General features: G+C 44.4%; 1 protein-coding gene across 3 annotated transcripts in view; it reads right to left on the reverse strand.

Moving 5' to 3' along the window:
- Positions 1-20547, reverse strand: part of ARHGAP22 (Rho GTPase activating protein 22) — a 170211-nt gene extending 149664 nt beyond the window's left edge. For all 3 annotated transcript variants that reach the window (XM_075423344.1, XM_075423343.1, XM_075423342.1), the window contains exon 1: positions 19949-20547. In XM_075423344.1, the coding sequence (XP_075279459.1) occupies positions 19949-20078 (130 nt within the window). In that variant the 5' untranslated portion in view covers positions 20079-20547. The remainder of the gene's footprint in view (positions 1-19948) is intronic.
- Positions 20548-22877: the final 2330 nt, after the last annotated feature.

Raw genomic sequence — 22877 nt, forward strand, 5'->3', positions numbered from 1 at the left:
AGATGGTCATAAGGATTTAGTTGAAGGAGCCATCTCTGCTTTGTACCAGGCCACATTTTACAAAAAGGACCAAACTGTAATCTGGTTCAGACTGTGCCAGATTCCTTTCCATATTCATGTTACAGTATATGTTATTACAAGAACAAATATCCCAAGAAATTGCTTTTCCAAATGGAACTACAACAGGTTTTAGGCAACATCTTGGCTATTAAGCTAATCAATTAGACTAATAATACCAAAATCCATGCTTCAGTAAGCACCTCAGTCATGTACACACTGAAGCACCTCATCACTCTTCAGTTTAAGCGTGCAACTCCCAGCAGTTTCTAGTTTCTCTGACTTGCATATAATTATACAAAACTTCTCCTACCTCACTGCTCTCCCTAAAAAGAAATTAGATTTATTTATAACTGCAAACCAACTACCTTTCTTTTAGCATCTATATTGACACAGACCTCACAAAAGACATCAAACATCTAGCTTTGGAATAACCCCAAGTATGGTATCTCTTATTTCCTCTCGCACACCCTTTGGTGTTATTTGTATTGCACTACCTATTTATTACAGTGAAGAGCTAAGGCTTTTGTGATCCATCCCTGGAGGATGTATATCTTCATATTTTTAATTTAAGCAGCACCATGTCTTAGTCAATTGCTATGGTTGTTAATTCTTCATGCTGTCTTAGCTTTCCACTTCCTTAGAGTTTCTAGTTGTGACCATAATAGTTAATTTCAGTAGGGAGACACTTAGCAACCTCTTCTGTAGGTCAACAACATGGATCAGACAGAAATTTTTAGGAGGAAGATTTATTCACGGCTATGAACTGCATTGACGTTTATATTGCGTGCTTCACAGAATACACTAATTGCATAGAGGTCAGAAGAAAACTTTCACAGACGAGCACAGCCTGCCTTTAAAGAAGCAGGCATCTCATACTACTAGGATTGAAATACCTGCTTTGATAATCTAATCCTGTACATCAAGCCACTAGTTCTCAATGGCAGATACATATTCTTTGTGCTCATCTATTTAACAGAATTGTGAAATCAGCAGAGCATAGGGAAGAAGACAAATCAATAAATCAGACTCACAACAACTCAGCAAATACTTTACACACTGCAGAGTTCTGACCCAGCGATGCCTTTTCAATAACACCATATAGTTTGGTTTTGCTCTTCACATTTTCATTAATTGATTATTGATTCCACCATACACATAAGTCCTAAACAGAAATCAATGCAGAAAGGATTCAAGCTCCCCTTGGAAAAAGGTTTAGGATTCAGTTGCACAGCGCAGCAGTAGTGAAGCACCAACTGCAAGACATACCCACTCAGCAGCAGAGAAACAAGGCAATAACAGCACAGCAAGATTACAACAGACCAGGCAGACCCATATCCTTGCTGCCCCACAGGTGGCACTAACAATGAGTCAAGCCTGTTTTTAGGGATGACAAATCATTAGAAGGCAAGAATCAGAATTGCAGACCTTGAAAATACTCCTGTGACTGGAGGTGACACTGGCTTATGGAAGTTCTCATATCTAGATGAAGACAGGAGAAGGAATACAAGCAAAGGCAGTGGAGTGAGACAATCAATGCCAGTTGTGTAAATGCCTGGGCTATGGTAAATAAGCTCCCCATGCAAAACCACCCACTTGGTTGCCATGTCTTCAACAGTGAACTCAAAGATTATCCTAAGGAGTGGATGGACCAACTTGGATGGAGCCACACTGCCATTGCTTACAGAGACAGCAATTCCTACATCCAACCCAACTCAGCCCTGCCTAAAGCTACTCTTTCTCCATTTCTCTGCCTTGTCCCATTAAAAGAGTACCATACAGTTCTACAAGAATTGCTCTGCAACTCAGACCTGCCTCCAAGCAATACACACATTCCTTTTTTCCCATCACATGTATTTTCTACCCTAAGCATACACATAACAACAGGCACAACTTCTTGCATCCCTTATCCATCCTGTCTCCCCTTCCTGAGCTCAGTCCTGCCTGGCAACATTACACAATCTCTTCAGCTCTCCTTGTGCTCATAGCTCTGAACACCATTACAGATTTGAGCAATCAGTAAGAACCTATTTAAATCAGGGAGGTTGAAGTCAATCAAGTCAATGCAATTTAGTATCAATTAAAATTGTAATCTTTTGAAATTTCATAGGCAGTTAGTTTAAATCAATATAGCCATTATAATTGATTCTGGCTGACAAACTGTTCTACAGTGAAGGCATTTTGCTCTAATGTTTTTTCAGTCTAACGACATAGCGACGCTACATATTATTTCTTATAGTCTTTGTTTAAAGTACTAGCCACAAAGGGAAGTGTTTTCACATACCAGAAAAAAATATTCTCAGTTATTTTATTTAAGTCAAACTTTGCCTCAAAAATGCATGCACTGAAAACACAAGAGTCATATGCCTTAGAAAGAGATACTGCATTTCCTTTTACCAGATTGCAAGAAATAAAATATTTGGTTTAGATTTGTTTTCTGTGTCTATTACACGTCTGTAGTTGTGTTTGGATTTGATTGCTAAGATACCACAGCCAGTGAGCACAAACGAAACAAAGACACTTCCTCAATATAATCTGAGAATTTATCACCTTGGAACACAATAAGCAAAGGGATTAAAGGCAGAATGTTTGGAGTGACTGGTGATGTGTTTAGGCAACTAGAAAGATCTCAGTACAAGAAACTAGCAATGGCTTTTATCTCCCTCCAGACAAACAGAGTAGCAACCTGTACAGAAGCAGAAAGGTGCTACACAACCACAGGCCTGCTCACATTTTGTGACCTGAAGGACACTTACCACATTCAGAAACACTACCATAAGAGCAGGTTGCACTTATTTACTTCTACTCAATAAAGCTACACCCGTCTGTTCAGAACATTTTATAGATCAAGACTATGTGCCGTGTTCTACTTCCTTTCCTTGATTTGTTTTTCTTTTAGCCAAAATAAAAATATCAAAGGATATTTTGCTCTGGAAAATCTTTTTTCATGGCCACCCGTCAGATATTACTGAAGAAAATACAAGGAAAAATAAATGGGTCTGGAAACCCACATTTTTTTCCAAGAGAAACCATACAAGCATTACACTGGAAGCAGTTCTATAAACTTACTGTACAACCAAATGAAAAACAAGGAGACAATTAGCTTTATATATGTTTGTCTAATAACCTGTATTTTCCATAATGGCTGGGATACCAGACTGTACGTACCAAAGTAGGTAGGCTTGCCAAGAAAATATTCTGACAGGGATGACCTTCCTTCAGGTCTTCCTGAAGGAAGGACCTCTTTTTACAAATATTTACTTGTTATTGTTAATTCCTGCAAGAACAACTGCATTCCCGAAGGCCACTTCATAAATCTGAAATCCAACATAAACTAGTATAAACTCACTCTCAACTAGGGATGACAGCTGTTAGAAACTGGTTATATATACAGGGTAAAATACTGTTTGGCCCCTACCTGAGGGGCAGAAACTTCAGTCATAGACATTTACCTATAAGTAAGACACTTTCTGTTTAAAAACAAAAACCAAACAAAAAAGCCCCACACCAACCACACAGACAGCCTTTTGAGCAGAAAGAGCAAAGAGATGGATGAAGGAAGATCTGAATATCAAGTAAATGACTAGAAAGCACATTTCAGCTACAGAGCACAGCTATGGCCAAAGAATTTGAGCCAGCCTGAAGGCCTCTAACAAGAAATAAACTGTACACTGGAGCAGAAGATACACCAAGGTCCCCAAAAAGGAGCCCAGACAGACTGGGAAACTAGACTTGTTCATGAAGGAGCACAGGTTCATCCCCTCTCAGAACTCCTAAGACCGAAAGCTGAGGATTCTGCTTTCAAGATGTTCGCTCTTTTATGAAGGCTGTTAACGCTTACCTTTTTTGCACTGCCAGATTAGTCACTGTTCTCTCACTGGCAAAAGGGAAAGAGAATGGAACTGCACCTGCACTAAGGAGCTCTGAAGAATAAAACTAGACTGCATAAATTCTCCATACCAGCATGTTTTAAGGGTGGGCAAACTGACAGTACCTGACAGAAAAGGAGGCAAGGTTTCCTGCTAGCTAACAGGTTAGCATATCCGCACAACACTGTTGTGCTACACAGTGCATCTGGTACTGAAAGCTGCGTAGCCCTGCCATGCCACAAGCTCATGCACAGCGACACACATTAAAAGTTACCTTAGCCTTTCTAGAGCCATCAGAGCTGGCTCAGATCTTTGTATCAATCTTCAATGAGCATGCAGCATTTCCTTTACAGAACACATAGAAAAGCTATGCCTGTTTTCCACCTACAGTACAGCATTTACAGAACACCATCAGAACCAAGAGGCAAATACACACCAGTTTGAAGGCAATTTCTTCCTGACTGGCATGAACAAATTAATCTTGGTCTTCTTTGCAGTGTTCAAGATAACAGCCATGACCTTTCACCACCTTACAAACCATATAGTCATCTCTGTATAAGGCACATTCTAAATCAGAAAAATAATATTATACTCCAATGACCTGTGCAATATGACCATAAAAGCCACTTTACTAATCAGAATTACTTTGCAAAAGTATGCAGGTAGCACACCTAAACGAGGCCGTGGGGGAATCAGGCTGAAGCAGGACAAGAATCATCTTCAATCTTAGCTGTGTTTTCGAATGACACAAAGGTTAAAGGCTTCAGTGAAATATGCTGACAGCTGACCTGGTAATGTCTTTATTGCATCAAAGAACACACACAGAGTAGCACATATTTATATACATTAAAACAGGGCCTTTCCACAAGTCAAGGAAAAGTCATGTCTATTTGATAAATAATGCAACCCACGCCACACAATGAAAAAAACACACCATATAGTAAGTGGGATAATTTAGCCCTTTACTCCCAAAGAACAATTTACATCTGTCTTCAAACTATCGTTACAAATTCACAGCATCTTTGACTCCAGAACAGGTATTTTGGCAATCCATTGCTGCCATCATATAGGTAAAGAGGTATTGGTTTGTTGGTTGAAATTTCACTCCAGCTCTGGAGACCTTTGACCTATTGTACAAAGAAGTCCCAGTCTTATTTTGCCATCACTAGCAGCAAGAAGACCAGTAGATCTCAACTCCACAGAATAGTAATTTAAAGAGTTTAACCTTGTATTTTCAAAACAATTTGAATTACTGCCCCAGGTTGCGGGAATATCACAGAATGGTAGGGGTTGGCAGAGACCTCTGTGGGTCATCTAGTCCAACCCCCCTGCTGAAGCAGGGTCACCTACAGCAGGCTGCACAGGACCTTGTCCAGGCGGGTCTTGAATATCTCCAGAGAAGGAGAATCCACAACCTCTCTGGGAAACCTGTTCCAGTGCTCCATCACCCTCAGAATAAAGAAGTTCTTCCTTGTGTTCAGATGGAACTTCCTGTGCTTCAGTTTGTGCCCATTGCCCCTTGTCCTGTTGCTGGGCACCACTGGAAAGAGTCTGGCCCCATCCTCCTGACACCCACCCTTGAGATATTTATAAGCGTTTATTAGGTCCCCTCACAGCCTTCTTTGCTTCAGACTAAACAAGCCCAGCTCCCTCAGCCGTTCTTCATAGGAGAGATGCCCCTGTCCCCTCATCATCTTTGTAGCCCTCCTCTGGACTCTCTCCAGTAGCTCCTCATTTTTCTTGAACTGGGGAGCCCAGAACTGGACACAGTACTCCAGATACGGCCTCACTAGGGCAGAGTAGAAGAGGAGGAGAACCTCCCTTGACCTGTTGGCTACACTCCTCTTAATGCATCCTGGGATACTATTGGCCTCCTTGGCAGCAAGGGCACACTCCTGGCTACGTTGGGGTTCTGGCACTTGTCACTGAAAAAAACCCTTCAATTCCACAGGTAACCTACCACCAGCTGTTTACAAGAGTTCCCTATAAATACTCAAAGCCATGTCAGTCTTATCAAATCACTAGTGTTAGATTGTAGATAAGTGTCAAGATAGAAGGGTGATGGTTTGACTCCTGCTGCTACACCAGATCAACCTACTGATTTACCACCTACTAAACTGAAATACTTTTTTATTATTAAAAAAAAAAAAATAGCCTGCATCTTCTATGCAGAACTAGGGAATTTGACTAGGTCTATATTGCAAAGTAGCACAGCATACTGGGCGTAGCGTGGAACAAGTAGGGAGGAACAGCCGGTACCACAGACTCACCATCTACACAACACTTATTTCAGGAAGCTTATTGGGATTGATCATGAAATCACAGTGCACATGGTGCATGTTTTCATTCAGAAGTAATCCAAGACCGTGTTACAACACCAGCCAAATCATAGTAGGTAGGAAAGATCAGATCTGCTTCAAAAGCATGCCATTGATCCAAATCAAAATGGATACTTACACAGATGACTACTCCAAATGGAGACAATGGACAGGATCTGCCAACTGACTCTTAGCTTAGGCTAAGGACAGAGGCACACGCCTCTGTAGAGGTAGATAGTGATGTTTTTAGATATCATATTAGAGACTAATAATTATAATTATTTTCTTCATTGAAGAGTTTAAGTCTTAGCTGTTGAACCATGCTGTCCCCATCTCTAGTTTTACTGCTCCCAGTGTATCCAAAGTAGCAGCATGGCTGCATCTGTACAGTGTGAATAAACATGCATAGAAAACAGGGAAGAGAAACTGTATCAAGAAAAGTCTGTGACGGGACAAGGATTAGACACATCATTCATTTAGAACACTAACTACTGCCTCTTTATATCTCAATAGATTATACCACAGAAGGGTGCAATGCTTATGCTTTCCTTAGAGTATCAGGCACTTTGCTACAGAAAAAAACCCAAACTCACCCAGCAGTATGAGTTAGCTTCTCTGTGACAGAGTGCACAAAATACATTAGATCACAATCATTCAAATTTGCCTGCACCATACTCCCAACTTTTCCTTTACTGACAGGGGCCTGCTCTCTCTCTCTCCTAGAAACAGGAGGATGAAGTAGATTTGTATAGCTTGCTGCAGGTCATATTTTAAGCATGCTGTTAGCATAGCTTTTTCCAAGCCAATGAATATAAACACAAATGCAAGAAACAATGAGGTAATACTCTGTACTCATTAAGCAAAGTTAGAGAGCCACAAGCTCCTGCCATGAATTGAACACTGGCCACTCAAGTAAAGCTCACATGCTTCATTTATTTGTTAAGTATTGAAAGGGACACAGATTCAACCTGCTGTGTCCTTTGTTGTTGCGAAAGCAGAGTTACAAACCTTATTAATAGGTTGCCCGAGTAGAATCATAGAACGCTTTGTGTTGAAAGGCACCTTTAGAGGTCATCTAGTCCAACCCCCCTGCAGTGAGCAGGGACATCTTCAACTAGACCAGGTTGCTCAGAGCCCTGTCCAACCTGGCCTTGAATGTTTCCAGGGATGGGGCCTCCACTACCTCACTAGGCAACCCGTTCCAGTGTTTCACCACCCTCATTGTAAAAAATTTCTTCCTTATATCCAGTTTCTAAATCTACCCTCTCTTAGTTTAAAGCCATTGCTCCTTGTCCTATTGCAACAAGCCCCACTGAAAAGATTTTCCCCACCTTTCCTGTAGGCCCCGTTCAGGTACTGAAAGGTTGCTAATAAGGTGTTCCCGCAGCCTTCTCTTCTCCAGGCTGAACAGCCCCAACTCTCTCAGCCTTTCTTCATAGGAGAGGTGCTCCAGCCCTCAGATCATCTTTGTGGCCCTGCTCTGGACCCGCTCCAACAGCTCCATGTCCTGCTTGTGTCCAGCTCTGGAGCCCCCAGCACAGGACTCCAGGTGGAATCTCACCAGGGCAGAGTAGAGGGGCAAAATCACCTCCCTTGACCTGCTGGCCACGCTTCTCGTGATGCAGCCCAGGATACGGTTGGCCTTCTGGACTGCGAGCGCACATTGATGGCTCATGTCCAGCTTTTCACCCACCAGTACACCCAAGTCCTTCTCAACAGGGCTGCTCTCAATCCCTTCATCCCCCAGCCTGTATTGATAGTGGGGGTTGCCCCAGCCCAGATGCAGGACCTTGCACTTTGCCTTGTTGAACCTCATAAGGTTCACACAGGCCCACCTCTTGAGCTTGTCCAGGTCCCTCTGGATGGCATCCTGTCCTTCTGGTGTGTCAACTACACCACTCAGCTTGGTGTCACCTGCAAACTTGCTGAGGCCACACTCGATCTTGCTGTCTACGTCATTGATGAAAATGTTAAACAGCACCAGTCCCAGTGCTGCGACTGGTGTACAAAATCCTGCTCCCAGCAAAAGACTGTATGGTAATTTTCAGGTCCCTTTATCTGCACCACACCCTCATAGTTCCTGACTGGATCCACTGCAGACTATGAAGAGGACAGAATAGCACTTAGGTCATAGCCATCTGGTATATCACTTTGAAGCACACCCACTATCATACACATCTAGTCTAAATGGACTAGAAAACCATCTAGCAAACCCAAGCACCAGCTCTCTACTCCCACTGAACCTCGGCAGAATCTCTTGAAAACTGTCTAAAAAAAATCTTCTCCATGTGATTGCTTAGAACCGCCTACCTGACAAGCACTGCTGAAGGCATCCCTGCTGCTGACAAAGGTCTGTAGCTCATGAGCAACCACGTGGAGCTACAGCTCACTGGTGCCAGAAGAGGGAAGTCTTAGTCCCTTCTCCCTATACCCACACTGCTCTTTTGTTCTGCTGATACTCAGCCTTATGTTCCTACACTTTATCGACAAGATGAGACCTTTTTATAAGACTAGTTTACTCACTGGAATGGCAGAAAGTTATTTTAAGATTATTTTTTTTTCCCCTGCTCTTTTAGTGAGTCAAATCAGGTCACAGAAGGAAGACTGAATAGATACCTTGTACTCCTCCTGCAAACAGCAAAAGCCTCTTGTAATCGTCTCCACAGGTGTGGCTTTAACACTTAATTTTTAATAGCTTTCCCAGCCATAGTGGACTGAAAAGCAAATGAAAAATGCAGACCACAATAATATTCAGATTGGAGCTGAGACTGTACCCTGAGCTCGCACAGCACCAAGTACTGTGGAGTTCTGGTCAAGACTGCAGCTCTTCAGTACTACAGATACAGCACAAACATAGGTCCACTGCAGCATAACAACTCAAGCTAGTCAGAGGCCTCCAGTCACCCATGTATTTATAATAAATACCAATGCTTGTGACAAGCCAAGCCATATTATTCAGATACTGCAGTGGTGGCCGGTATCACTGGTACCTTACACTGATGTTATGAGCACCAAAAAGGTTTGTCCACCACACTCCATGTGATATCGCTTGCCAAAATTATTATGGACTGAAAAAATAATCAAGAGTACAGAAAACTTTGTCAAGGCCTTTTGCCAGCATCTGCCTATAAGACAGAAGCAGTATCATGGCCCAGCCACTTTCAGGAACAGTTCTTCACAAATTCAGCCATAACAATGTATTTCTCTTGTTTCCCTCATCCAACCATCAGGCAGATATTCATTCCTACCCTACTTCTCAGGGTATAGTATTGAACCAACAATTCAATATGCCTGTTTCAATATTTGTCTTATCTATTTTCAATGTGCAAGCAAAGCCTGCTTCCTTCTCTGTACAACAGGTGGCTAAGTGAGTTGTCCTACTGCCAAGGTTGATTTGGTGGACAAAGGCAGAAGAAATCCAGGAATTCTTACTCCTACACTAATTCATACTCTGAACATAAGAACCCAGCTTAGATTATTTGGCTGTAAGTATTTGTAGTAAGATGTCACTGATTAATAAGTTCAGGGTGGCTCCTCCTAAACTGGAGGCCTGAACAGATAAGTATTAAACCTGCGCCTACAGTTCTCCCAAAGAGATCATGATCAGCCCAGTTCTTTCTCCGGAAACAGAATCAGTGGCCACCTTAGAACCAATGCATACAGCTTCCTTGTTATTTAGCACTTTATACCATAGATTTGTTCTTTAAACTTCAATACCAGTTCACAGGATGACTATCTTACTGAAGCATAAATAATTCTCACCACCTTCATTTAAGAGGAAGGGTATTACAGCTTTTTCAGCTGCAGCAGCAATGTAGTATCTCTTCGCTTTACCTCTTCATAAAGGCCACTTCACTGCTGTTTGGGCACAAGGGACACACAGAAAAGCCCTGTGGAGGGAACACGCATTAGAAGGACTGTCAGCAACAGCTTCCCTCCCCCGTGTTAGTTTTAAATACCTTAAACACACGCAGGCTTGGGCAGGGTCCTGTTCTCTTCCAGCTCACTAGATAGCTCATACCGTAGCCTCTTCAAGGGATTTCCCCTTCCCACCACAGCGTGCAAGTGCCTTTACTGTTGCCTCAAACTGCCTCTGCCCAGAATACAGGGAGATGCTGAAAAGAAATCAAGCTGTTTATGCTGCTGTGCTTGTCTATCAGCTACCATGAATGTAAAGCGGAAGCCAGCAAGGTAGAAAGTGATTCTAGTAGTAATCTTGCAGTGAAGAGGAATATGTGTATTTAGGCACTAAAACCAGCAGATGACTGCCCTCTCAGGAGGGCTACATTTGTAATGCTTCCACTGTACTCTTCCCAGTCATGCCAGTTTCTCCCTGTACTCACTCAGTGGGTATTTTACAAGTAGTTAGAGAGCCTATGGCTTTTTCATTTTCTAATATTTAATTACCTCCCCACACGTTCTATCCCCAGCAGTCCATCTACTCTTTGAGCTGAATTACTAGTCTTTCCCAAGGCCCCTTCCTCCCCCAGGAGGTGTGGCCACGGTTCGTTACTTCAAGTTCAGATTGCCTATTCTTAATACGCTGGTGCCTGCCTGCGAACTTTCCAGGGCTTTTCTTAAGAAGAGCGATTTCCCACCTGAGCCTTCAGGCAGAGAGAGAAAGCTGCTACTGCCAAGAGCAGCACCTTCTTCAGTACACACCATGGATCCTATTTGGAAGGAGAGGGCCCTCTTTACAGAGGTGAGAGGATTACACCTTTGAACAGCTCAAGTCCTTCTTCACGGGACACGTCACAAAGCCAGAGTGGAAATCTGAACCTATTTCTAGAGGAATCCCACAAGTACCACTTGCTCAACCCTTTCTGTACATGCCTGTGGCTACTGAACCAGGACATCAGAGACAAAGCAATCACAGCACACAGCTAATAATGCAGCTCACTACCACACACCCCCACAGCAAAGCAGCACAGTGCCAGGAGGCTGACCTGGTACCAAGGCGGCAGAAGTAATTCCCTGCTTCATTCACTTCCCTAGGGCTGCACATGTTGAGAAAGGACACCCAGCTCCCTACTTGTTCACTTCTCCTCCATGCTTTACCCTCTCTTCCAGGCCTGTTTCTTCTTGCTGCCGTCAGGGCAGTTGATCTAGCAGTGCACCAGCTCCAGCCCCAATGCCTCTCTCCACAGCCCCTGTACCGTCAGCTGAGGATCTTAAACTCAAATCAGCAGCTGTATCTCACAGCCCTCCAAAGCAAAAAGATGAAACCCAAACCACAGGCAGGGCAGGGCCACCACCTCCTCCTCAGTGCCTCACAGACTCCTTCCTCCACCAGCTCACATACTGTCAGTCATACACCAAATCATATTTACCAGCACTTCATCCAAGCCTTTTACCCACGTACCTTTCAGTGTATAGCTCCTGAACTTACCTCTCCTGCCTTAAAGAATCACTCGTTTAAGTAAGGGGGCTAGTGTACCTCTCCCTTGCAGCTGAGCTCCTCCTTAATGGTGGCTCTGCCATGCCAGCTGTAGCTGCCCACACTGAGTGCTCCCTGCCCCAGGGGCTGGTGTGCTCCCAGAAACGTTGGTGGGCTCTCGGGGGCTGAGGGAAGTGTTTGGAGGAGTTCACAGCTCCAGGGCTGTTAACTTTGGTTCCAGGAGAAAAAGCTGGGTGCTATTATTTTCCTGGCAAGCTGGAGGTGCCAAGGTGCTGGCCTCCCACATGCTCTGGGATAGCTGTGTGCAACATCAGCCTCTTGAAGCAGAGCTGCAGCATGGGGCTCTGGAGGCACACATTAGTGTTCCTCTTTGCAGAGCAAAGAGGTTGCAGGTGCTAAGCTGTGGTTTGATGAGGGGGGCTAGACACATGGGAGAGTTCCCCTTTTCTGCCTTTCAGTGGCTAGTGACAGGAAGGTTTTTCAGACAGCATGATTTTGAAAGGAATACAGCCTGACAAGCTGCCTGCACTGAGCAGTCTCTAAGGTCCAGGACAGCAGCACAGTGCTGGCCTCTCCCGAGAGAATTCATTGACATGGCAGGAGCTGAGGGGAAGGGGCCGCCAGTTCTTCCTTAATGCCAGAGTTAAACAGAAACACAACAGTGAACTCCTGTTGTGGGTGGGGCAGCAGGACTGCCTCCTTTCTCTGGAGAACAGCACTTCGTACTGTTTGGCTGTTGCTGTTCCTAATTTCTTCTCTCTGCCATGTCCTCTTTCACAAACTGAGCTGCACAGTGTTTCTTTTTCTCCTTTTTGTTGATATCTCCTTTAAACATTGTTTTTTGTTCCCTTGCTGGGCCTCATAGGAGTTCTGCCTCTTGTACAGACTGTCCTGCTACTGGGGTTGTGTGATTGCCTCTTAGATGAGGTCCAACTCCTGGAAATTCAAGTGCGTCAATGATACTGAAGAATTATTAACTGGCCAGGCCAAGTATGAGTTTGAACAAGCAGCACCTTCTAACAGAGTAAGAGGTCACCTTCACTGGTCTAAAAATGCCTAATTCTTGTTTCCTTAGATGTCATTCATCACTGTCAAAGCTTATTCCTAAGCCTGGCAAACTCAGGATAGATGAGAACTGAAAGCCATCACTGGTTGACAGCCTTCTGCTGTGATTAGGACTGTCTTGAAGAAGTGATAAATAATGTAACTTCCCTTAGACAAGAAACCTCTAGAGAGATGGCCCGAATCACCCTGTGCTTCTGTTACAGAAAATAAGTTCCTGGAGGCATCCCCCATGATTTCATACCAGTAGGTTCATCCTGTTATGATGATGCCCTCCATTTACTCAAGAAATGAAGTTGCAGAGTTGCGTTTATATGTCTAAGCTGTTCTTAACTGGTGAGTTCTTATGGAGTCAGATGTGTTCTGATGGCAGAAGATGGCCAGTGAAAAGCTATTGAATAAGACAGAAGGATAACATAGTGGGTTTTTTTCACATACACTAAACTTTGGGGAACTCATTTCAAGTCCTGTCTCTGCCTTGGACTTCATATGTGGCCTAGGGTGTTTCCCTAATCCACATAATGTGAACGTTACCTGTGAAATGTGTCATGTGCAAAGGTAGATACATTTTGAATTGTTAAGTTCTGAGATACTATGGTAGTGAATTGTTGGTCACCTAAATAATGGATTAACACAAAATTACCAGTTCTGAATACAAATGTGTTATGACTGACAACTCTGGAGATGTCTAGATCAGCAAATAGTGCAAATCGTTAGGAGTGGATCTGTCAGTTAAGGACAGGTAACTAATATCCATGCTATGTATGCATTTCAGAGGGCTCTGTTTTGGGCTACTTCTATTCTGATCCTATGGACTGAACACCTATTAGTGGCTGGAGGGCATTAGGTACACCCCTGAAAATATCTTCCCACCTAGCTTAATCCAAAAGGAATTCTTGTTTGTTTGTTCTGAAACTGCTTCATGACATAACCAAAGTGCAGTAAGCGAGGAGAGTTAGATTTACGTCAAAAGCCCACTTCTAACCCTAAAATGGTCATGCAGATTCCAAAGTGTACTACCGTAATTCTCATAGCTGTCATTTGCTTTTGTATTCAATAATATGGTTTCAATCTGCAGAATTAAGGAAGTCTGGATTTCCACTGATTACTGCCTTATATTCTTCTACTACACAAACCTCAGTTCCTCTACCTGTTCCTCAAACTTGCATAATGCTGTCTCTTCATCTTCCCAAAACATCTAGCTCCTTCCACACCCCAACAACCCCATACACTGCTACATCCCTTACCTTTTTGGCTGACTTGACTATATGTGTGCTCTTACAGGACAGCAAATACGTGTCTTTTGGATGGTCAATTGGGTGTTACCTTTCAGAATATATGTTTCTGTCAAGTACTATGTGACAGTTTTCTCTAGGTGTACAGATATGGTTGTCTTTCCTGTGTCCTGGCACAAATTTTCTTTGAGTTTATAGGAGTCAAATATTTATATTATATATATATATATATATATATACCAGTATGGCCAAGTCAAGACCTGCTGGTCAAACTAAAGGGCAAGAGGGAACTTCACAGGCAGTGGAAGCAGGGGCAGGTATGTTGGGACGAGTATAGCGATGCTGCCCGGTTGTGTAGGGATGAGGTCAGGAGGGCCAAGGTGTGGCTGGAGCTGAACTTGGCAAGGAATGTGAAGAATAACAAGAAGGGCTGATACAGGTATGTCAGCCAGGAAAGGAAGATTAAAGAAAGCTTACCCCCCCAAATGAGCAAGAATGTCAACCTTGTATCAACAGATGAGAAGAAGGATGGGGTACTGAACAACTTGTTTGACTCAGTCTTCACCAGCAACCCCTCTCCTTGCCCCTCTCCAGTTGATGGACTGCAAGATGGGGACCAGCAGGACTTTGCCGCTTCCACTGTAAAGGAAGATCAGATTCAGCGCTACTTGAGGAACCTGAACGCATATAAGTCCATGGGACCTGACAAGATGCATCCCAGAGTCCTGAAGGAATTGGCTGATGTCATTGCCAAGACACTCTCCATGATATTTGAAAGGTCATGGCAGTCAGGCAAACTTCCTGGTGACTGGAGGAAGCGAAACGTTGTGCCCATTTTTAAAAAGGGTAGGAAGGAGGACCCTGAGAACTACCGACCTGTCAGCCACCTCACCTCTGTGCCTGGGAAGATCATGGAACAGATCCTCCTAAAAGCTGTGCTAAGGCACATGGAGGACAGGGAGGTGACTCAAAACAGCCAGCATGTCTTCATCAAGGGTAAGTCCTACCTGACCAACCTAGTGGCTTTCTATGATGGCAAGACTAGATCAGTGGACAAGGGAAGAGCTCTGGATGTGATCTGTCTGGACTTCTGTAAAGCCTTCTACACATCCTCACAACATTCTTCTCTCTAAATTATAGAAACATGGATTTGATGGGTGGGCTGTTTGGTGGCTAAGGAATTGGTTGGAAGGTCGCATCCAGATGGTTGTGGTCACCGGCTCGATGTCCATATGCCAGTGACAAGTGGTGTCCCTCAGGGGTCTGTACTGGGACTGGTGCTATTGAAAGTTTTCATCAGTGACATAGACAGCAAGATCGAGTGTGGCCTCAGCAAGTTTGCAGGTGACACCAAGCTGAGTGGTGTAGTTGACACACCAGAAGGACAGGATGCCATCCAGAGGGACCTGGACAAGCTCAAGAGGTGGGCCTGTGTGAACCTTATGAGGTTCAACAAGGCAAAGTGCAAGGTCCTGCATCTGGGCTGGGGCAACCCCCACTATCAATACAGGCTGGGGGATGAAGGGATTGAGAGCAGCCCTGTTGAGAAGGACTTGGGTGTACTGGTGGGTGAAAAGCTGGACATGAGCCATCAATGTGCGCTCGCAGTCCAGAAGGCCAACCGTATCCTGGGCTGCATCACGAGAAGCGTGGCCAGCAGGTCAAGGGAGGTGATTTTGCCCCTCTACTCTGCCCTGGTGAGATTCCACCTGGAGTCCTGTGCTGGGGGCTCCAGAGCTGGACACAAGCAGGACATGGAGCTGTTGGAGCGGGTCCAGAGCAGGGCCACAAAGATGATCTGAGGGCTGGAGCACCTCTCCTATGAAGAAAGGCTGAGAGAGTTGGGGCTGTTCAGCCTGGAGAAGAGAAGGCTGCGGGAACACCTTATTAGCAACCTTTCAGTACCTGAACGGGGCCTACAGGAAAGGTGGGGAAAATCTTTTCAGTGGGGCTTGTTGCAATAGGACAAGGAGCAATGGCTTTAAACTAAGAGAGGGTAGATTTAGAAACTGGATATAAGGAAGAAATTTTTTACAATGAGGGTGGTGAAACACTGGAACGGGTTGCCTAGTGAGGTAGTGGAGGCCCCATCCCTGGAAACATTCAAGGCCAGGTTGGACAGGGCTCTGAGCAACCTGGTCTAGTTGAAGATGTCCCTGCTCACTGCAGGGGGGTTGGACTAGATGACCTCTAAAGGTGCCTTTCAACACAAAGCATTCTATGATTGTATGAAACATATTTTGACATTCCTTTTCTGCTTTCAAATCTGGTTGGATTTAGCCAAGCAGCTCAAAAATTATTAGGGCAGAGATTGATAAAGAAATCATGAAATTGTGTAACCTTACTGCAATAAGAAAGCAATTTAAATATAGGGTATTCCTGCTCCTGTAATCAAAGACACAGCACTTTCATTAAAAATACAATGACACCATTGCGAAGGTATTGCGTATTAAAACCTAGCTGTCCTCACTGCAAGCACATGAAATTTACATGGTAAATGTGCACACTCACAGAGGGCTGTTATAGTACTTTACCCCCTAAAGTTCCTCCTGGCAGCATTATTATACACCATCCTTAGAAACGTTTTAAGTATGCTAAAGCCCACTTTTCATTAAAATTGAATTATGGCGAGTTTCAGAGGAGGAAATATGAGAGGGGGAAATTAGTCTGTTCTACTACAGCCATGCTGAAGGATACCTGAGGTAAAACCAGTTTGTCTGCAGCAGGCTAGCTAGCCAAAATGTCTCCCATCACTTTTTCCATACTCTAAGTTTTAATTAAACAAACAAACAAAAGTTTAATTATTATGACTGTGAAGAAAATTTTCATATTGTGTCATATGTTTGAACACACTGCCAAACAGAAATAATACATCAGAGAAGTGCAGACAATTCTGTAATATCAGACACCCATTAGCATGAAGTCCCAGTAAGAGAAGGTTTATTCTTAGTACCTATACAACTGAGACAGACTGTGCTGAAGACAGGAATACAGTTAAGAATCTGTCATGTCAGCAGGCTACTTCTCTTGCTATAGAGGGCAATCCCAACACACCACTTACTAAAAAACAAATGTATAAACTTGAGTCAGTCCAGCTTCCATTTCCTAGCACATTTAGATGAAACTGGGCTGGTATACACTGTTTGAGACTTCTCAAACCAAGGAACAAATGCTTTGTTTCATTTTTTTAATCTCTTCAAAACAACAAAACAAAAATGCATTCCTTGAGACTGAACAATGTAGTCTGAAAACTGCTTTCCCTGCTCTTCATGCTGAAAGTTCTCTTGCCTTCACCCTGGAAGGCAGTATTTCTATGCCCCATCACACAGAAAGAACGTGGAAATGGATGTTTTCAATTGGAGTCACTTATTTCAGAATCCTGGACCCTGTCAGTTGCTATATATAAAACACCATAAATGGAAAAAAAAAAAATGCAAAGTCCATTCAGACCTAACCAGGATGAATGATTTTCCAGAAGGCCCATTTATGCACATTAAGATTTTCAGTCTGTGAGATATTACACTTTCCTAGGTCTTATGAAAACATAATGTACCTCTGAACACGTCTCAGTTACAGGTGCAAGCTTGCTGATGGAACAGCAAGGATTGCATTACATTTGACAGTTACCTCTAGCAAGGTAAATTATCCTTGTTCTCTACCATACCTTTCACAGATATTAAGAACTATACCCCAGGTGTCAGGCTCAAGTCCAGACTCAGCATTTTCAAAAGGCTGAACGTCTTTAAACCGAGGAGCTTTCTTAAGGACCATCCATAAGTCAAAACTGACAGCATCAGATGTCACAAGTGAAGGCTTAAAGGTACATACTCAGCAGAGATTTGGGAATACAAGGGGAGCTGATGAACCATTCCTATTTGCGCAGATGCATGGAGCCTGAAGCAAAGAGCTGGACACACACACAATGTGGTTTGAGTAATTCAACCACAAGAAAACTACACCAAATACATGAACATGCCTAGCTTCAGCTTTATTGCTGCCTTCTGTCACACTCAAGTGAAACTACAGGCTGTACCCAGAGTATCCTTCCTTGTCCCTTCTCTTCATTCTGCCTGCTCAGAGAAGCCATGCTGCCTCCCTCACACAGTTAAGTCCTCAATGGCAGAGCTAATAGGCACTAGGCTGAAAAGTCAGCCAAGCTCATGCAGCAGCTTGCAGCAGATCTCCTGCCCTCATTGATGCTGTCAGTAACAGATGCTTGAGCCCACTCAGTACTTTGCTTGCCACCTGAACCTGCATTAGCAATCCCAGCTGAGAGTCCAGGGAGCATGAGCTACCATTGCACATTCAGCTCAGTCTCACAAGGTGGGACGCTTACCTTCAAGTAGCATTCAGCATCTTCAGCAATGCCTGTTTACAGATCCTGTGAACAAGAGTTACAGAAGAACCTTGCAGAATTAGGCCCTACTTGGTAACCTTTGTAAGAGGCTACCAGCACTTTACAGTGCATTGCAAAAGACATCAAGCCAGCTCCTTTAATGAGTTCTAAATTCACTCAGAAATAAACCTACCACTGCACAGTTAATGAACCAAACAGAACAAACTCTGAGAGAATGACATATACTGCTATAACACTGAAATTTAATCACAAAGGTACACTATGGTTTGTCCCCCAAGCATCAGTAGCCCACAGAGATCTAGAATATCTGTCCCGTAACTGGACTTCAATATATATTGATACGCAACTTAGTCTCTTCCAGATGAATTGAAGAAAGTGGAAGAATGGCAGGCATGCAGTCATGAAAGTCTGTGTTCCTTGCTCTGACACAGACTTCCTGTACAGCTCTAGTCACATCACTTAGCTTGTCTCATCAGAGCTATAGCAGCCCACAGGAATGCTGGATAACAATGATATTAAAGACTGGAAGGAGACTAGATATCCCTTAGCAGGGCGATGGCAAAGTGACAGCACCTATGAAAGACTTGCTGAGCTTCTACAAAATTGTGTAACTGAAAAATAAGTACATATGACTTTACTGTGAGTGAGGCCGTACCTATGTGATCCTGACACCTCCAGATGGCAGGAAGCTTTCTCCTTCCAACATACTAACAGCTATTGAATGGGCTGTTCATAATTTAAGGACTGTTGAGCATATAATACTGTTTTTACATGTGTGACGCAGAGTGACATTCAGTTGGATGTATCTGTCTCAGAATAACAGCATCTAGAAGCAGTGACACTTTCCTATTTTATAAAGCTAGCATGGCTGAAGAAATACCTAATCTTTACACACTCTTCTGACTGCACCTGCTTTCACTCCTGAATGATATTAGTCTAGCCTCTGTTTCCAATGAGGAGGAGTCATTGGGCTGCGAAGTGCAACAAATGCCATGTCAAAAGAGGAACCGGTGCTGCAGCAGGAGATCATGCAATACATCCCCTGCCAGAGCATCTCCTCCAGGCGAGCTGGAGCGGAGACACCGGCTGTGCCCAGCCCCAGCTGATCGCTTTACAAACACCGCATACCACACCTCTCACGTCTCAACGGCTGCTCAAAGCAGCTGTTGCAAACCCAGGGCAGGTTTTTCTTTGTCTTGCTCACAGCTCACACTGACTTTCCCCACCTCCTGCTTCCAGTTCTGGAGGGATAACGTGCTACTGCCAACCGCTTTCTCTAAGATGCTGCAGGTAAACTTGTCACAAATGTGTCCAGCTGTTACAATGAATTTCAGCTTTAGCAACCCCCCGTGAGTGCAAAGGCTCCGTCGAGCCCCCGGACAGAGTACAATTTCTGAATCGTCCCTGCTGCTCTGACTTGACATTGCAGACGACGTTGGCGAACACTAGCACGGGTCCCCTTCCCCGACGCTTCATGCCTTCCGAGCCTTCGCAAGCGCCGCTCCCTCCCGCTGCCCTCCTCCTTCGGCCCCTGCAGCCCGGGGGCTCCGCGGGCGCGCTGGAAGCTCTCCGCCGCCGCCGGCGGGAAGCGTCCCGGTGCCGACAGGCAGCCCCCTCCCCGCGACGCGGAGCGCCCGGGCAGGCACGCTTACCTCTCCTGGCCCGCCCGACGCGGGGGCTCAGCATCCTCCCGGCGGCTCGGGGCGGGGCGCGGCCCCCCCGGCCCCGCGCGTCGCCGCTCCTCTCCGCTTTCAGCGCTGGCTCGGGGGCGACGCTTCTCATCTGACTAAATAAACCCTAGTGCATTATTTATCCGGCCTCGAATTCATTCCCATCCAAACTAGGCATTAAGTGCCTCGGTAATTACTGTCGATAAATCACTAGCACGCAGACACGAGGGCTGGACCCGGCTCCTTCCGCTAATTGGCCGTGCATCAGCGTCATTAATATGCCTCTTCCAGGGAGTAGCGCTGATCCCGCGCTGCCCCTCGGCATCTTCCTTCGGTCGTGCTCAACAGACGCTTTGACTCGAAGAGGATCAGATCAGGAGCTAAATCTCTCCAAGCCCCTGCCAGAGGGGAAAAAAGGGCACAAAGCCCACGCCGAGCAGCCTGCGCAGCTGAGGAGGCTGTGCGCTAGAAGGAACGCCGAGAGCGGTGGTCCAGGGTGCAGCGGCTGCTGGGCTGCCCGCTGCCCCCCTCCTGGGGAGGTGCTCCGGCCAGAGCCGGGGAGCCGAGGGAGAAACCAGCCACTGCTCTCTGCAAGGAAGAAAAACAATCTTGCCTGCACTGACAGCCTGGCGGGATAGACACAGGGGAATGCCATCCCTTCCTCCTAGCACCCATCATTTTTATTTGTACTCCTCCTCGCTAAGCTCTCCCGCAGACCTCTCGGGGAGGGGGGAGGGGTGAGGAAAGTCTGCAGTCAGACTGCCGCAAAGGACAAACATTTGATGAAATAGTTATATACTATTAGAGAGTTAACAAGCTGTAAATAGCTCATTGAATGAAAATAGGATCTGAGTAATTGACACATCCTGCCTCTGGGCTGCTCTTAGCACAGCCTCCTTCCTCACCATCCCCATCCTCCGAGCAGGTTCTTCAGCGGTGTAGAGAAGGGGGTAAATATTTCCCTGGCGAAGTGCATGCCCTGCAGTGTCACCCTGCAGATTTGTGTTCCTGACTCGCATTGACAAAAAGCATGTGAGATTGGCAGCTTCCTCCTCTGCCGAGAAGATCTATCATATCTTGGATACGGAATACTGGCCATCAAGTCGTACCTCCAACAGCAGAAGAGGTTCCCTGGCCCTTCGCGGAGGCTGTACTCCCTAATGTGCAGGCTGCTGCCCTGGCTAAGATGTTTTGGACTTTCAGCTGCTTCAGCTGCTAGTGGAACCAACTTCTTAGAAGCAATTGTAAATCTTCTGAGTTCATGGTGGCAGTCTCAGATTTACACACTTGTAAAGGAGGCTAGAAGTAGGATCTGAACTGTTGTCTCTGTTCTGAATACACAGGCTCCTTCAGTTATCTCCCCACTAATTGTCTGTATTAGCTGGGCTTTAGCGCAGTGCAGAATAGCTAACTGGTGATCCTCCTTAGCCAGCAAGCATAGCAAGTGTCATGATACTATGGATGACCAGCAAAAGCATCCACAAGGGCAAATTATGCTTCTGCCTTTCTGCCCAGCCTCAGTCCCTGGATCAAAAAGTCATTCCTACAAAGCATTTACCAGAACTGTTTCTCTTTCCAACATTTCTTGTCTGCCTTGATGCTGTTTATACATGTCATTTTGCAATTTGAGCAGGAAGCCAAAATGTGTGTACACTAAAACATGACAACAGATAAAGTTAACTGAACTTTTAACTTCATGGGAAACATGGGACAATTAATCCAGCTAGGTCACTTCCCACGAAAGCTTGATTTCCTCTATGGGGAAAGACATTACATAGGGACTATATAATAATAGTAAATAATAATATGTATATTTATTATATAAATACTTGATTATAATGTTCATGGGTAAAATGAAAAGCTTCAAACAGAACAGCTGAGTTCAACACTAAATGCTAACTTTGAAGGTTTTTTGGTTAAATAAAGAAGTACTCAGTGTAAACAGAAACATTCCATTTGATCCTGTTTGAAATGTTTTGCTTTGACTTAAACATTTCCAGCCATTCTTAAAGCAATTTTAAAAACAGAAATATCATTTAAATAATTTTTAAAAAGCTAGAAAATTCCTTTTTTTTTCCCCCAGCTTAAACATATTCCGACCTGAATTTCTCAGATGTACATTAAAGTCACCTCCAGCAAGCGGTTCAGTGCTGGCTTCAGTGCTTTGCTCTGACAATTTAAAGAAATACTTCCTGAAAGAAACACTGAGAATAAGTCTAATAGAAAGGTAGCCTAGCAAATGTCTAGCAGAAACCAGACTCTCCAGGAATGTTTAATCCCTGCAGTTTGTGTGCTGAACTACTTAGACTGAGCAGGACAACTGAGACAACATATCTCAACAGTTTGTGTTTACCTTAATTCTCCTGTGAGTTTCATAGTCCCTTTCCATCCCACGGCTCGTTTCTCAGGGTGCGTGTCCCTCAGCTGTACCTACTTCACAGAGCAGGGCTGGGAATGCACTTTATCTGTAGCCCAAGTCAACCCTTCACCTGCATCCTTCCCACACCACTGCCAGCTGCCCCTGCAACACACCCACCCAGCAAGAGGCTTTTTGAATATAGACCCTTCTACATAAAAAGTCACAGTGTAAAAGGTGATAGAGCTCAGAGTAGTCTGTGGTGATACAGTTGGGAAAAAAGATTGAGTAGTAGCTGATTTAGCTTGTTCTCCCTACAACAAGTTTTGTCTGACTCAGATGCTGCTTCCAAATGACAATGATATTGATGACTTTATTTGTGAAGGACAGTAATTACAATCTGAAGAGTACATAATTTAAGTATACTGAAGTTCATCTGGTAGTTCCTCTAGGGACAATTATTTTAGTCCAATAATTTTACTTAAAGGAAAAGATCATAAAGATGTACAAAATGAAGGAATAACTGTGAAAGTTTTACTTTCACTGTATTTGCAT

Source organism: Opisthocomus hoazin, chromosome 6 (genome assembly GCF_030867145.1).
Source record: "Opisthocomus hoazin isolate bOpiHoa1 chromosome 6, bOpiHoa1.hap1, whole genome shotgun sequence".
NCBI lineage: Eukaryota > Metazoa > Chordata > Aves > Opisthocomiformes > Opisthocomidae > Opisthocomus > Opisthocomus hoazin.